At 45.0% G+C, this 17305-nt stretch overlaps 1 protein-coding gene across 1 annotated transcript in view; it reads left to right on the top strand.

Moving 5' to 3' along the window:
• The window catches only part of igsf10 (immunoglobulin superfamily, member 10), a 19276-nt gene extending 2952 nt beyond the window's left edge, over nt 1-16324 (top strand). The window contains exons 4-10 of the mRNA XM_056283911.1: nt 1-658; nt 1653-2672; nt 2865-3560; nt 3897-5522; nt 6263-7166; nt 13353-13719; nt 13802-16324. The exon at nt 1-658 is cut by the window's left edge and continues 110 nt beyond it. Coding sequence (XP_056139886.1) covers nt 1-658; nt 1653-2672; nt 2865-3560; nt 3897-5522; nt 6263-7166; nt 13353-13719; nt 13802-15352 — 6822 coding nt within the window. The 3' untranslated portion in view covers nt 15353-16324. The remainder of the gene's footprint in view (nt 659-1652; nt 2673-2864; nt 3561-3896; nt 5523-6262; nt 7167-13352; nt 13720-13801) is intronic.
• The last annotated feature ends 981 nt before the right edge of the window (nt 16325-17305 follow it).

Raw genomic sequence — 17305 nt, 5'->3', positions numbered from 1 at the left:
GCCTTCACTTGCACCAAACCTTGGATCTATCCTCACCTCAAGCAGAAAAACATCAGTCTGGATGAGGGTGAATTCACTCCAGTCTCCCCCAGAGACTTCATTGCCCCCATTGGCTCCATGGAGATGAACTTGACCGACCACTTTCACAATGATGCCAGCCTATCCTGCACAGTCCAGAGGCCCTCTGCCATGAAGAACCTGACCCTGACCTCGGAGGAGGTGGGGGAACACAATGTCACCATGCTTACAGTCACAGTAGCAACCTCTCTGGTCTGTAATATTGATTATGAACACATCCAGCAGCTGTGGCATATCCTTGCCACCTACAGCGACTCTCCCATGAGACTGGAGAGGGGCCTCATGCTTGCCAGGAGCCCAGAGATGGTTTATAGGTACAGCCAGATCAGATCAGAAGAGGGACAGGAGGACATTTACACAAATATTGAGGCTGAGATTAAGGCTTCTCCTGCATGGTTGATGCAGGGGGCAGTTAGCTTCCAGCTTGACCGTACGACTACCACTTTCTCTACCTTGCATATTAAGTACAGGTCTGTCGTAAACCTGCGTGTGGAGAACAGAGCACCCAGGAAGGACCACTACACCTGGACCATGATCAAAGTTGATAATCACACCAAGACTGAACACACTGTGATCACAGGTAAGATTCTGAGATCATTTAATTTTGAGTTAAGTTAATTTAAGTTTGAGTTAAGTTAATTAGCGTTAATTTTGGCAGGGACTCTCAATTTAGTTTTAGTCTTAGTCTTTTCCTGAAATCTGTAATTAGCTTTCGTCGGCTTCTAATCAATGGAACTTACATTTATTTAATCTACTTTAAGTAATCGATGTTTCAGTAACAATTTAGTCAGAAGGCTTTAGGTTGTCATCAGGATATTAAAGTGTTTTCTCCTAACTTAGAATTTACTGTTACCATTGGCAATTAAATTGAGCTTGAACTGAGCTTAACTTGACTCTGATCTTGGGCAAGAGGCATGCGTAATGTGATGAACTCAATGTTGAAGTGCTATGACAAGGATGCACCAACTCAGTTAGTCCATGCATTTAATTGGATAAAGCAGAACAATTTTTTATAGAGGCGCCTGCCTTCACCTCTTGTGATCTTTAGAATTCAGATGTCCATCCTTAAAGTACTGACATTTTCTTGTAGTTATATTTCATTGAGAGAAATTAAAGCGAGGTTTCTTTTTTTGTCTTCATGAAGCTACTGATGAAACACCATTTCGTCCTTATCATTATAGAATGGGTCATTAACGAATACTTGTCAAGATTTTCATTGACAAAAGTAACACTGTTGAATTAGTTTATATCAGTGTTTCCCAACCCAGTCCTCAAGGAACCCCTGTCCTGCAGATTTTCTTTGCAACTCTGAATAGGTACCTGTTTGTAGTTATTCAACCAATCAGCAATGAATTATGTCAGATGTTGCACACCTTGCATAATTAAGTGCTGTGAGATGACTGGTTGAGTAAGTACAAGCAGGGCTACCTATGCAGGGTTACAATGAAAATCTGCAGGATAGGGGGTCCTTGAGGACTGGGTTGGGGAAACGCTGGTTTATATCATATTGCATAATATTGTATTATATTACTATAATAATGTAATATAGCTCATTATAAAATGTTGTGTTGCAGGTGGCATTGTAGAGTTGAACTGCAAGACCCTGGGAGACCCAAAGCCTTCAGTGGAGTGGATCTTAGCAGATGGCAATAAGGTTAGAGCCCCTTACGTCAGTGAGGACAGGAGGATTACAATCACAGCCGAAGGAAAACTGACTATAAGAGGAGCAGAAACCTCAGATACAGGCCTCTACCGCTGTATTGCCACCAACTACCTGGATGCAGATCTACTTAGGTACCGGGTGACCGTTTTGTCTCCTGATGTTGAGGAAGCAGAGGTAACTGGGGTCCAACTCACTCGATCGCAAGGCCAAAACTTGGTTTTGGACTGTGGCGCCACAGGCAATCCTGAGACCTCAGTCCAATGGATCCTACCTGACCACTCAGTGCTGGTTAAGTCTCAAGGGAACAGGGTGGTGTATAAAAATGGTACACTGTTGATTCAGGGTCTCACAGCAAGAGACAGGGGGTTTTACAGGTGCCTCACTGCTAACCACCTAGGCATTGACCTGCTGGTGTCACAGGTCACTGTAACAGGAGAAGGGTTGGAAAGTGTGACCATGGAAGACAATGAAGGGTCAACCATCAGAGCAGAGGTCAAGTTGGACACCAATTTGGTGGAGAAGGAAGGCCCCATCATTGAGATCCTCTCTTCAAGCTCCTCTGAGAGAAACAGTCAAGAGTCCAGGACCAAAACCTCAGACCGACCTTATCCCAGATTTAGGCCACTGAGAAGAGGAGTATCTGGCGTTAGAATGGGGCAGAAAAGAAGGGGTCCAATAAGCAGCAGCCGCATCTGGAGTAACAGGAGATCCTTTGATAGAGCAAACAGGAAAGTGGACCCACAGAAATTTGCAGAAATTATGAAAAAGGCTCAAGATGGGTCAAAGCTAAGTACCAGCAATAAGATGTACGAAGGCTCTGACACTGGTCTTTCTGGAGACGGTGAAATTGGTTCTGGTGAGGGTCATAATGAAATCCAGCTCATTCTTTTACCAGAAATAGTCAGGGCAACCTCAGAAAATCCCGAAGAAAGTAAAACTTTCACAACTATAAGGAAAGAAATGTATAAAAGTCAGACAGAAACCGTAACAGCAACACTCTACGCTCAGCATAATTTTATTACTCCCATAGGGAACAGTGAAAACATTGCCATGGAAACCACAGAGAGCCCAGACAACAGTCAGATTAGTTTCACTATTGCCAACTCTGAAACCCTAACAACAGAGATCCTCCCACAGTCAAATCATGTAACTGTCAAATCAACAGTCACACAAAGTCCAGCAAAAGGGAGTGACAGTCAGAATAGTGCAGTCATACCCCATGAGAGTGTTTCAGATAGCTCTGTCAGGCCTACTGTTAGTGAGTCCAATGAGCACAATGATCAGGACAGAACTATGAAACCACTCTCAAACAGACATCCAGTCACTCTGCGCCTCACTGTGACTGACACCTCAGAGGAAACCCAGGTCCAGTTTTCAGGAGAACCACATGCAGAACCAGAGACTTCCACCAGAGGGATGCTTTCCTTTGTTACAGACCCCAATGTTACTCCAATGATGGATGGACCAGGTCCAGTGGAACCAATAGTTCACGTTTCCACTGACCCAGACAGCCAGACCACCTTTACGGCTGTTACCACCACTGAGAGAGACCAAGATGAGATCACCTTCCACACTACCCAAAGGATCAAGTCCCGGCGCTTGCCTGCAGGATCCACCATCATCTCCCGCCAGCAGATCCACATCCTTCCACCCAAGAAGGGCCGTGGAGGGGGCCGCAGGAGGACTCTCCATGGTCGCAGGAGAATCATCAAACCTAACAGGATCACTGACATACAGTCCTTCATCAATAAATTCAAACAGCCAACACTGAAGAAGGAAGGGAACGCCACGGTGCCATATACTGTGGAACTGACCACAGGTGAGCAGCCAAGTCATCTGTTGACTTTGTTCTGAGAATATTATGTATGCGTTTGTCCATTTTTTAATTTAATATGTCATTTAATACTTTGCTATTTTTCTTATTAACAATTGTATGTAATGTAATATTATGCTTTGTGTACTGTAAGAGAAAAGATTGCAACAATCATCAAATTGCAGAAATCTATTTCTTCTTATAGTCGCTTATTTTGAGATCGTTTTCTTTCTTTCTTTCTATCTATCTATCTACCTATCTATCTGTTTTTTGTCTGTCTAACTTGCCGGTGACTTGAGGACAAAATTAAAGTGATTAACGTGTTATTGTTATTGCTCGCAGACTGTGACTGTGATGAAGATGGAAAGAAGAAAACAAGTGATGTGCAAACTGTTACATCCACAACCTCCCCCACCCCCTCTTCACATGGAACTGAAAAACTTGTCTCAAAACAAGATAATACAGCAACTACTACCACCCTCTATTACATTACTTCAAAGCCCCCCTCTACCAATACCCATTCCAGGTCAGACGTGTCTAGTGGCTACTTCACCTCTGCTGATGCCCCTGTGTTTGAGCCTACCCCAGATCCATATATGACCAAAATTGAGGAACCAACAACCTCAATCCCCACCACTGCTATTACCTCTAAGGTTATAAGAGGGAGGGTCCCATGGAATAGGCTCTTTAGAGGCAAGGGGAGGCAAAGGGAGATAATAAACAGACGAAATAAGCCATCTACTACTACACAGACTCCAACTACAGTTGGAACTATTATGACAATCCCAACCACAACCGCTGCCCTGCCCACTGCTGAGTCCCTGCCTGGACTTGAGACAGGGTCCCCACCCAGACAGAGTGAGAACACAGAGAGCTCATCAGATGATGACTATGGAGATTTCTCCTCATTTGAAACTCAGCCTACAACACCACAACCCAGGTCAGACCATCAAGTAACTACCACTCCATCCTACTACCACAGCACTTCTACTACACCAACAGCGACACAGACCATTGTCTCACCTCCTACAGTTAGATCATCTTTAAGGATCGACCCTGATGAATCCTCATCATCTGGTTTTGGGGGATATCCTCGTCGTCGGTTTGGGATCAGACAGAGACATGATGGACAGCTTGGCCGAAGGAGATGGCCTTTCAGGGGTCGGAGGCCCCTTAGAAAACCTACAGTTACCGAAGCACCCACCACTACTACTGAGGACATGACTTCTTCGGAGACAGACATGGGAACCATTTTTGAAACCACCATTGAGACCACCACACTACCCCAATGGATGGTCTCAGTCTCAAGCCCCCTGTACACTCCCTCCATGGAGACGGACATGTCTGCAGTCACAGACTCTACTGAGCAGAATTCAGAAGAGGATAACGATTCAGATGGAGAGGATAACTGGAATGAATCCACTTCTTATCATTTACAAGCCTATACAACCAACAGACCTTGGACCACATCTAACCCTACCACCACATTCAGGCCATACACCACACAGAGGCCTCACACCACACCTCAGAGCAGAGGCCACAACAACATCAGACCACCAATAGGAGGAAATAGTGGTCACCCCACAAAGATACCCATGAATAGCAGAATCAGACCTACTGAGTCCAGTGGTGAGTCCAGAAGCAGTCCGGAGAAAACCCTCACCTTTGATACAATGACTGTTCTCACTGCAGAGCAGGGATATACAAACACCCCTGCCCCATACAACAACAAGGACATAGGCAATGCTATATCCACTGCCAATGATCTTATCACAGGCTATGAGGCTACAACAGCCAATATAGTGGGCTTTTTACCTTCCACCAAGGACATGCCAAGCAAGCCTAAGATAATGGGAGGCAATGCAGCCAGCTTCACAGTGCTATCAAACTCAGATGCTTACCTGCCATGTGAAGCTGTTGGAAACCCTCTGCCCACCATCAGTTGGAGACGCTTCTCTTCAAGCACAGGTGCACAAAAAGATTTTTTAAAAATAGATGGGTTTCTTAGCAATTACAGTGAAAACTTAGAAAATTATTTTGAATTGATTGTTATCCTCTTCGAATTTGGAATGCTGGTGGGTATTTAATATGAAATCGGTCCAAAAAAAGTCAAAATGGAATAACCGAAATGATTTGACTGCACTCACACACTCCTACAACCCCAAAACTAGTAGTATAGGTGGTTTAGTGATTGATATTACCTTTGAGATTGACCAGTAGATTCATGAAGGTGAAGCAGGTTCTCTGCTATAGTTATGGCATGGAGCGTGAGCTTGATATCTGAGTAAGGCTTTTGAGTAAATGCTAGCACTGACAAATGCACAATGTATTGTTACATCAAATGCTGTCTATCTGTAAATTGTAAATTTGTAATATTTAGACAATGTCAAGGATAAGTGAACAGAAATTGAAGGAGTAACTATGTATATTCCAGATAGCAGACACCAATCACAATGGTGTTGATGATTAAAACTGAGTTAAGCTTCACACTATGTTGCAAAAACTGCAATGGTTTACATCACTTTTTGATTTTAAGATACCTTTAAGTACCTTACATGTAAATTACTTTTCTGTTTTGAAAAGAAATCATGTTGAGAAAATTAATTTTTCTAATTGTTTTTAGTCTCAGTTTGTGTGGATAATGCATTTTGAACTGTTTTAAAGTTAAATGTTTCTTTAAAGACATGAAAATATCTCTCTCCACCCAGGAAGCACAATTACCATCAAGGGAAAGATGGGCAAGTTTGAGGTATTCAACAACGGGACGCTCTCCATCAAGAATGCTAATATTAAGGATCGAGGTCAATATGTATGCCTTGCTGAGAATGATAAAGGGTCAGACAAACTGCTGGTCACCCTCTCAGTGGTGGCTTACCCCTCTCGCATCCTAGAGCCAAAGATGCGCGAGATAAAGTCCCATGTTGGGAATACTGTGGAGATGAAATGCAAGGCTGAAGGCCGACCTACACCTCTGATAACTTGGATCCTGGCAAACCGGACCCAGGTAAGGGGTCATAAACAAGACAAGGGGAGGGTATCAGTGAACACTGAAGGGACCCTTATCATTGGGCAGGTGACTATCTCCGACAGAGGTCATTACAAATGCATTGCCAGTAATCCAGCTGGAGCCGACACTGCTACAGTCCGACTACAGGTGGTGGCTGCTCCCCCTGGAATTCTGGAGGAGAAACGACAGCAGATGAAAGCTGGTGTGAGTGAAAACCTGTGGCTGCCATGTACCGGCCAGGGCCATCCTCAGCCTACCATTCACTGGGTCCTCAATGATGGGTCAGTGGTCAGAACCGATAAGCCTGCTGTTAACCCTAGAGTGTCAGTGAATGAGAATGGAACCCTTCACCTTAAGAATGTGACTCCAGTTGACAACGGGAAATATGAATGTATCGCCACCAGCTCGACAGGATCAGAGCGTAGGGTGGTGACTTTGATGGTGAACAAACAGGAGTCTATGCCCCAGATAGTGGAGACATCCGAACGCTTGACTGAGTTGTCTTTCGGGGATCAGCTGAAGCTGAACTGTTCAGCCACAGGAGATCCCAAACCCAGGATCATCTGGAGGCTGCCCTCTAAAGCCTTGGTGGACCAGTGGCACAGGTAGAGATCCCCCCCATGCATAGTAAAACACACATAACGATAACAAGCTACATTTACATCAGGCAGTTTTATGCACAAGAAAAAAATAAATACAGCTGCGGGGTGTCTTGGTGCTGAAACCTGGGACACCTACCAGGACGGATCAGGCCTGATTCACAGCATCCTTGGTTTGTAGTGGAAACCTTAGATACACTTACTCTTTCACTCTCTTTCCACCTAATATTCCCTGTTCTTCAGTCTTGTTCAATCAAGGCATGAGACCCCCCCTCAAAAAAAAACGAAAACAAACTACGACTGCGACTACTATTTTTGGCTGCTCCCATTACGGGTTGCCACAGCAGATCATCTGTTTCCATCTCTTCCTGTCCTCTGTATCTTCCTCTCTCACACCAGCCACCTGCATGTCCTCCCTCACCACATCCATAAACCTCCTCTTTGGCCTTCCACTTTTCCTCTTCCCTGGCAGCTCCATATTCAGCATCCTTCTCCCAATATACCCAGCATCTCTCCTCCACACATGTCCAAACCATCTCAATCTTGCCTGTCTTGCTTTGTCTCCAAACCGTCCAACCTGAGCTGTCCCTCTAATACACTCGTTCCTAATCCTGTCCTTCTTCGTCATTCCCAATGAAAATCTTATCATCTTCAACTCTGCCACCTCCAGCTTTGCCTCCTGTCTTTTTGTCAGTGCCACTGTCTCCAAACCATGTAACATAGCTGGTCTCACTACCATCTTGTAAACCTTCTTGGTACTCTTGCTGGTACCCTTCTGTCACAAATCACTCCTGACGCTCTTCTTCACCCACCCCACCCTGCCTGCCCTCTCTTCTTCACTTTTCTTCAATACTTCCTGTTACTTTGAAAAGTTGACCCCCCCAAGTATTTAAACTCATGAGCCTTCGTCACCTCTACTCCTTGTGTCCTCACCATTCTGCTGTCCTCCCTCTCATTCATGCATATGTATTCTGTCTTTCTCCTACTGACTTTCATTCCTCTTCTCTCCAGTGCATACCTCCACTTCTCCAGGCTCGTCTCAACCTGCACCCTACTCTCACTAGAGATCATAATGTCACCCGTGAACATCATAGTCCACGGAGACTCCTGCGTTCGTCAACCTGTCCATCACCATAGCAAACAAGAAAGGGCTCAGAGCCGATCCTTGATGTAATTCCACCTCCTCCTTCAACCCATTCCAACCACACACCTCACCACTGTCACACTTCCCTCATTCATATCCTGCACCACTCCTACATACTTCTCTGCAACTCCCGACTTCCTCATACAATACCACACCTCTTCTCTCGGCACCCTGTCGTATGCTTTCTCTAAATCCACAAAGACACAATGCAACTCCTGGCCTTCTCTATACTTCTCTATACAACATTCTCAAAGCAAACATCACATCTGTGGTGCTCTTTCCTGGCATGAAACCATACTGCTGCTCGCTAATCATCACCTCTCCTCTTAACCTAGCTTCTATTACTCTTTCCTCTATCTTCATGCTGTGGCTGATCAACTTTATACCTCTGTAGTTGCTACAGTTCGGCACATCACCCTTGTTCTTGAAAATCGGTACCAGTATGCTTCTTCTCCACTCCTCAGGCATCCTCTCACTTTCCAAGATTGTGTTAAACAATCTAGTTAAAAACTCCACTGCCATCTCTCCTAAACACCTCCATGTCTCCACAGGTATGTCATCAGGACCAACTGCCTTTATACTCTTCATCATCTTCATAGCTGCTCTCACTTCCTCCTTGCTAATCCACCGCACTTCCTGATTCACTATCCCCACATCATCCACCCTTCTCATTTTCTTCATTCATCAGCTCCTCAAATTACTCCTTCCTACTTCTCAACACACTCTCCTCGCTTGTCAGCACATTTCCATATCTATGCTTGACCACCCTAACCTGCTGCACATCCTTCCCAGCTCATTCCCTCTGTTTAGCCAATTGGTACAAGTCCTTCCTTAGTGTCTAACCTGTCATACAACTCACCGTACTCCTTTTCCTTTGCTTTGCCACCTCTCTTCACTTCACACTGCATCTCCTTGTACTCCTGTCTACTTTCTTCATCTCTCTGACTGCCCCACTTCTTTGCTAACCTCTTCCTCTGTATACTTTGCTGTACTTCCTCATTCCACCACCAAGTCTGCTTGTCTACATTCCTCTGTCCAGATGACACACCAAGTACCTTTCTAGCTGTCTCCCTCACTGTTTCTGCAGTGGTTGTCCAGCCATCTGGCAACTCTTCACTACCACCCAGCGCCTGTCTTAACTCCTGCCTGAACTCCACACAACAGTCTTCCTTCTTCAACTTCCATCATTTGATCCTTGGCTCTGCCTTCACTCTCTTCCTCTTCTTGGTCTCCAAAGTCATCCTACAGACCACCATCTGATGCTGTCTAGCTACATTCTCCCCTGTCACCATCTTGTAGTCTCCAATCCCTTTCAGATCGTGTCCTACATAAGATATGGTCCACCTGTGTGCACTTTCCTCCACTCTTATACATCACCCTGTGTTCCTCCTCCTTTTTAAAAAAAAATATTTCTGATTTTTCCCTTTTTTCTCCCAATTTAGTGGCCAATCGATCCCTGTTTTACTTCAAACACCCACCCTTGTACTGCATGCATTCGCCAACTGCATCTCTCCGGCTGGCAGTCTCGAAGGAGACGCCTCGCCACTTTCGTGACAAGGCGAATCCAAGCCGAACCACTGCTTTTTCCGACACACACAGAGACGCATTCATGTGATGAACACAAGCCGACTCCGCCCTCCTCCTGAAGACAGCGTTGCCAATTATTGCTGCTTCATCGAGTCCGGCCATAGTCGGATCTGACAAGACCGGGGCGCAAACCCCGGTCCCCAGTGGGCAACTGCATCGACACAAAGCCGATGCTTTGACCGCTACACTACTGCGGACTCTCCTTCCTCCTGAAATATGTATTCACCACAGCCATTTCCATCCTTTTCGCAAAACCCACCGCCATCTGTCCTTCCACATTCCTCTCCTTGACACCATACCTACCCATCACTTCCTCATCACCTCTGTTCCCTTCACCAACATGCCCACTGAAGTCCGTTCCAATCACCACTCTCTCCTCCTTGGGTACCCTCCACCACTTCAACCAACTCCCTCCTGAATTCTGCTTTCTCTTCCTTCTCACACCCAACTTACGGGGCATATGCGCTGATAACATTCATCATCACACCTTTGATTTCCAGCTTCATACTCATCACTCTGTCTGACACTCTCTTCACCTCCAACACACTCTTGACATACTCTTCCTTCAGAATTACCCTACCCCATTTCTCCTCCCATTCACACCATGGTAGAAGAGTTTGACCCCTCCTCCGATGCGCCTGGCCTTACTCCCCTTCCACCTGGTCTCTTACACACACAGCATACCTACCTTTCTTCTCTCCATCATATCAGCCAGCTCTCTCCCTTTACCAGTCATAGTGTCAATATTCAAAGTTCCGACTCGTACCCCCACATTCCTACTTTTCCTCCTCTCCCACTGCCTCTGCATATGCCTTCCCCCTCTCCTCCTCCTTCACCCAACATAATTTCCACCAGCACCCTACTGGCCAACAGTACCGATGGCGGTCATTGGTAACCCAGACCTCGACCAGCCCAGTATAGAAATCTAATTTATGATCCGCATATTTGATTTGGCAAAGATTTTACACCAGATGCTTGGGACTGGCACTATATATATATGTGTGTGTCTGTGTGTGTGTATATATATATATATATATATATATATCTTCATTAAAAGAAACTCTCAACGGTAGGAAAAGTGCTCAACAAATGAGCAAAATAATTCAGTGATTCAAGTAAATTCTTTGAGACAGTACAAGCCTGTTTCATGCCGTAAGAATTTACTTGAATCACTGAATTATAAATATATATATAATTGATGAGTGCTATATATATATATATATAGCACGCATCAGCTGCTAATCATTAGCAGCTGATGAGTGCGTGACACACGAAACAGGCCTATACTGCAATGTATTAAAACCTTTTTTTTTCCTGTGCCTGTATTGATATTCCACTCCTCATTAGTTGAGCACTTATAACAACACCATTGACGGTTTCGGGAAAAAAACACTATATATATATATATATATATATATATATATATATATATATATATATATATGAAAGTGGCCATTATTTTGTGTAGTCACAGAAGTGCATTAATTGGCAATTTTATTTCAAATTTGAAGTCACTTGGAGTAAAAGAGTGAAACTCTATTTCCTGGTGGAATGCATGCTGTTCCCATTCAGGATCTAGTAGTAAGTCTCCATTCACACACTGAGAACCCAAGAGGAATTTGGAAGTTTAACTAGAATTGAAAACAGAGCTACTTCAACCTTAGAGGCATGTGTTTCAACCTACATCAAGCTTTTTAGCCTAGATTGAGCATATAATGCAGAAAAATGGGACATCTCTGGGGATTACTGTATTCATAAAGCTGAAAAAGTTCTGTTTTCATTGCAATGTCTTGCTCTCGGATTTCGCCGTTTCCTCATTTTTGGTTTCCTACACTGACCTTCAGGTGATCCCTCTGAAGCAGAGAATAATGGTGTCACTGTTTTTAGGTAATGATTAGTCAGTCCCTCCATGTTTGAAATTGAAGAGAAAGACATATGGCTCCTTGACCAAACTGTTTTAAGGCTTCATTAAATCCTTTAAATGCACATGAAAACATTAATAAAACAATGAGTAAAGGGGCAATAATTCACAACAACTTTAGTCCTAGCTTAGAAGCCCGAAGACAATTTAGGAGGGGACCTTTTTCCCTTTTCTTTGAAAATTGAACTTTGTTTCCATGAGAACATTACAGCAAAACATTATAGAAGGTAATATTAAGGAAACACAGACTAGTGATGTATATTATGTTAAACATTGCTCAACGTTCATAAATTGTGATGAACTTGCAAGTCTAATGTCCATTCAAGCCTGGGCAGGAAATGCTGTCTTATATTGAGACCATTTTTTGAAAGTCACTCGTATGATTTATTGGTGTAAGTTATTGTCTGTGATAAAAGGTTTGCATGCCTGCTCTTTCTGCTGTTTCGGTGGATGACAGTGTAAGAAGGACTGAGCCGAATCTTAAATGAGTAAGCCTAACTCAAAACAGAATAGGGTGTCCATTTTCTCCAGCAGGTTCTCTGGGTAGGGCAAGATGTGAAACAAAATGACTGACCCTATAGTGTTTGCAAATATTATAACAAGTAGGTGGGCAGTTGTCCAACTTCTTCATATTTGTGTCACAGCACAGCCAAAACCAGTGGAGAAACATAAGGGTACCAGTGAAGTGCTGGCTCCTAGACAGTGGCCCTTCCTAAAACTGTGTGTAATGTTTGATATTTTGCTGTGTATCCTCCCTGCATGCAACAATAGTTAGAAAAACGGAGGTCAGGACACTCACTGGCAGTACAGCAAATATGTTTTTCAATTATTTCTTGAGATCAATGTGTTTATCAGTAAGGTCATGACTCTTATTAGAATTGTGGGTTTATAGGGCGTCCAGGTGGCATGGCGGTTTATTCCATTGCCTACCAACATGGGAATCGCCGGTTCGAATCCCTGTGTTACTTCCGGCTTGGTTGCGTCCCTACAGACATAATTGGCCCTGTCTGCGGGTGGGGAGCCAGATGTGGGTATGTGTCCTGGTCGCTGCACCAGCGCCTCCTCTGGTTGGTCGGGGCGCCTGTTCAGGGGGGAGGGGGAACTGGGGGGAATAGCGTGATCATCCCACGTGCTATGTCCCCCTTGGCGAAACTCCTCACTGTCAGGTGAAAAGAAGCGGCTGGCGACTCCACATGTATGGGAGGAGGCATGTGGTAGTCTCCAGCCCTCCCTGGATCCGCAGAGGAGGTGGAGCAGTGACCGGGACGGCCCGGAAGAGTGGGGTAATTGGCAAGAAAAAAGGAGGGAAATCCAAAGTAAAAAAAAAAAAAAGATGGAATAATCCCCAGCCCTTAACTTACGTTCACTTTGAACTATTTCTGTGAATTCTAAAAAAAAAAGGAAAAAAAGTGAAGATATTTGGAGATAAAATCCTACTAACATTTTCTGTGTTACCTGTCAGGGTTTTTTTTTTCTTCCACTAATAGTAATTGATTATAATCATAATGATTTTTTTCTTTCTTTTTCTTTCTTTCTTAAGAATGGGTAGCAGAATCAAGGTCCTTGAAAATGGCACTCTGATCATTAATTCTGTGAGTGACAAAGATTCTGGGGACTATCTCTGTGTGGCGCGGAGCAACATCGGCGACGATCTCCAACTCATGAAAGTTTTCGTTTCTATGAAGCCGGCAAAGATAGAGGCCAAGCTTTATGGCAAGAAGCATGTCCCCTATGGTAATGACCTGAAGGTGGACTGCAAGGCTTCAGGGGCTCCAGAACCAGAGATCTCTTGGGGTCTGCCAGACGGCACAGTAGTCAACAGTGCCCTCCAGTCTGATGGCAGCAGTGGAGGTGGACGCACCCGACGCTATATCCTGTTTGACAATGGAACGCTGTACCTCAATCAGGTATACTTAGACTGTAGTCCATCAGCATCTTCCAACAATATCAATTCTGCAAAAAATCGTAACTAGTGCTATGTTTCTCTAGGTTAGCATGTCAGAGGAAGGGGACTACACCTGCTATGCTGAGAACCAGGTGGGCAAGGATGAGATGCATGTTCATATCACTGTGGTAACCGCTGCTCCCAGGATACGCCCACCTAGCCTGACCTATGCCAAGGTGAAGCGTGGAGGGAACATTCGCTTTGACTGCGAAGCAGTCGGCGAGCCCAAACCCAAGATCCTGTGGATGCTGCCAACAAATGATATAATCGCAGCATCTAACGAGCGCTATCTGATGCACGTCAATGGCTCCCTGGATATCAGAGATGTGAAGCTGGTTGATATTGGGGAGTACGTGTGTATGGCTCGCAACCCAGCTGGAGAAAATAGCAAAGTTTACAAGCTGGCTATTGATGGCAACCCTCCAATGATCAATGGTTATCACCAGAACAGGACTGTGGTCAAAGACACAGCCATGAAATACACCAGGAAGTTCATAGACTGTAAGGCTGAGGGAGATCCAGCTCCTAAAGTCACCTGGATCATGCCTGATAACATCTTCCTGACAGCACCATATTTTGGTAGCAGGATTAATGTCCACCATAATGGGACATTAGAGATCCGGAATGCGCGGCCTACGGACACAGCAGAGTTCATTTGCATGGCAAGGAATGATGGAGGCGAGGCAGTCATGGTGGTTCAGCTGGAGGTGACAGACATGCTTCAGCGACCTATATTCAAGAACCCCTTCAATGAGCGCATTGTGACTCAGATGGGGAAGACTACAGTACTGAACTGCTCTGTAGATGGATACCCACAGCCAGAGATCATTTGGACCTTGCCTAACGGGACCCGTTTTACTAATGGGCCTGACCGTGGCTCTCACCATCACGTAGGCAAAGATGGGACTTTTGTCATCTATAACCCTAGCAAAGAGGATGTTGGGAAGTACCGCTGTGCTGCTAAGAATTCCATGGGTTACATAGAGAAGATAATTGTCTTGGAGGTGGGGCAGAAGCCTTACATCCTCACAAGGCCAAAAGGCATCATACGCAGTATGTCTGGGCATCCTCTTTTCCTTCACTGCCTGGCTGACGGAAGCCCAAGACCCAACATTTATTGGACTGTGCCAGGGGGCCGTACCCTGACTCGGCCTCAGGTTGTTGGACGCTACCAGTTGCTTGAAAATGGGACCATAGTCATCCAAGATACCACCCTCCACGACCGGGGTAACTACATCTGTAGGGCACGTAATGACGCTGGGGAGGCTATTCTCACTGTCCCTGTTATCATCATCGCTTACCCTCCGCGCATCACAGCCGGGCCGCCCCGTAGTGTGAGGATCCTAGCTGGGACACCTATCCAGCTCAACTGTGCCGCCATTGGAATCCCTAAGCCGGAGATTAGTTGGGAGCTACCTGATCGATCCGTGCTGTCTACAGCAGGACAAGGCCGACCTATGGGGAGTGAGCTGCTTCATCCTCAGGGCACACTTATTATCCAGAGACCCACAGCCACAGAATCTGGCACATACAAGTGTCTTGCCAAGAATCACCTAGGTGTAGACTCAAAGGTCACATATGTACATGTGTTGTGAAAAAACAAGAGGCTGACAGACGACGAGGCTGACAGAATGTTTGCCGTCAGCTTTAAACAGACATATGTTAGTCACGTCTACAGTGTCTGTGAGGCACATGTGGGAATATGAGGGTTGCAGTTTGTGGGATATTATTAAGCAAATGATTGACATGGGTTTATGAAAGGATGACAGAAGAGACAGAAAGGAGAAACTGAGACTTTGCAGGAAAAATCTGAAAAAAATCCTTTTTTCTGCAAGAATACTTAGCCTGGGGACTAAAGAGGTGTTATTCTTATCGCAACGTTTGAGCTGGGGGGTCTGGAAACTCATAGCTGGTTCTCATTTGGGGTGTTTTTTTAAACGTGGGTTGCGGAGCCAAAAGGCCAATGCGAGGAGTTAAGATGAGTGACTGCTTTGACCAAGTACTGCTGTGAATGGGGCTATCATTACGGTCCACAGGGGCAGGGAGAGAAGGAAATGTTACTGAAATTGTGAAAGAAAGAGAAACTTTCATTGTGTCCCTAAAGACATTGGACAAAATATTCATATTCTTCATGACACATTGTTTTGTCATTCAACATATGATGCGTTAACACAGGTAGCCATGTAGAGCACGCTATACTGAGAGGGCAATACCAATTTTACCAAGCCTAAAACAGGTTTACACAAAAACACATAGAGAATGGTTTTACACTGGATAGACATCTGCATGGAAAAACAACTTTCATACCAGAATAATATTTAATCACTTATTATCAACTCACCTCGGTACGACAGTTAAAAGAATGAAGTGCTTTCCTTCATGTTACGTTTCGGTATATAGAGGTAAAATGACAAAAAAACACACTTCTATGCTATTGTGTTGTACACAAGGATATAAAATGATGTTATACATTATGCCATTTTTTAAAAGAATGCAATATATGAATGTATTTTGTTGTATATACGTGTTTACTTGGTCTACCCTACAAGGATAACTGAGTAAAGTGAAATTTGTTTCACGTCTTGTTTCCGATTCTTATTGTGCTGAATTGAGACGTCAGTAGAAAAAGGAGGACGCGGGTGTTGAACAGGAGCTAGACAATGTTTGGGTGGCATCACAGAGATAACCTACTGTTGTTATCTGCATGAGCGTTTACAGCCGTGCTATTCTACTACGGTAAAGATGACGTCAATATCTGCTCCTCCTTTGCCCTGCACAAGTTTCCTGCAGCAGTTAAGGTCTCCTCTCCAGCTGTGAAGCTAGTTCCTCACCCAGCACGTCCACCGGTGAGACCCGTCGGGGGGCCTTTCGTGTTGACTGTAATTGTGTGTTAATTTGTATCGCCACTTGCAAAGTGCAAGTACAAGGAGCATGACAGAAAATATAGTCATCAAGCGCGAAAGGAAACAAATGTGCAAAATGAAGATACGCGGAAGAGATTGGGAGAAATGTGCTATGTGCAAATGCCAGAGATGGACTTTTCAAATGAACTTATCGAGACCCTCTCCTCCTCCTCTGTGTGGTATCTCCAGTACAGAGAAAACCCTTCTATTCGCCACACAGATATTAACAAAACGTAAAATGTGCATGAGGTGATGGGAGGCTGTCTAGTTACAGACTCACATTTTTTCCCCCCTATAGAAATGGGTGACATGGGGGCATCCGGGTGGTGTGGAGGTCTATTCCGTTGCCTACCAACACGGGGATCGCCGGTTTGAATCCCCGTGTTACCTCCGGCTTGGTTGGGCGTCCCTACAGACCCAATTGGCCGTGTCTGTGGGTGGGAAGCCGGATGTGGGTATGTGTTCTGGTCGCTGCACTAGCGCCTCCTCTGGTCGGTCGGGGAGGTTGTTCGGGGGGGCAGGGGACTGGGGGGAATAGCGTGATCCGCCCATGTGCTATGTCCCCCTGGTGAAACTCCTCACCGTCAGGTGAAAAGAAGCGGCTGGCGACTCCACACGTATCGGAGGAGACACGTCAAGTCAGTT

This window comes from Lampris incognitus, chromosome 7 (assembly GCF_029633865.1).
Source record: "Lampris incognitus isolate fLamInc1 chromosome 7, fLamInc1.hap2, whole genome shotgun sequence".
In the NCBI taxonomy this organism is placed as follows: domain Eukaryota; kingdom Metazoa; phylum Chordata; class Actinopteri; order Lampriformes; family Lampridae; genus Lampris; species Lampris incognitus.
Note: the sequence above shows the minus strand (reverse complement) of the source record. Positions and strands in the feature narration are given on the sequence as shown.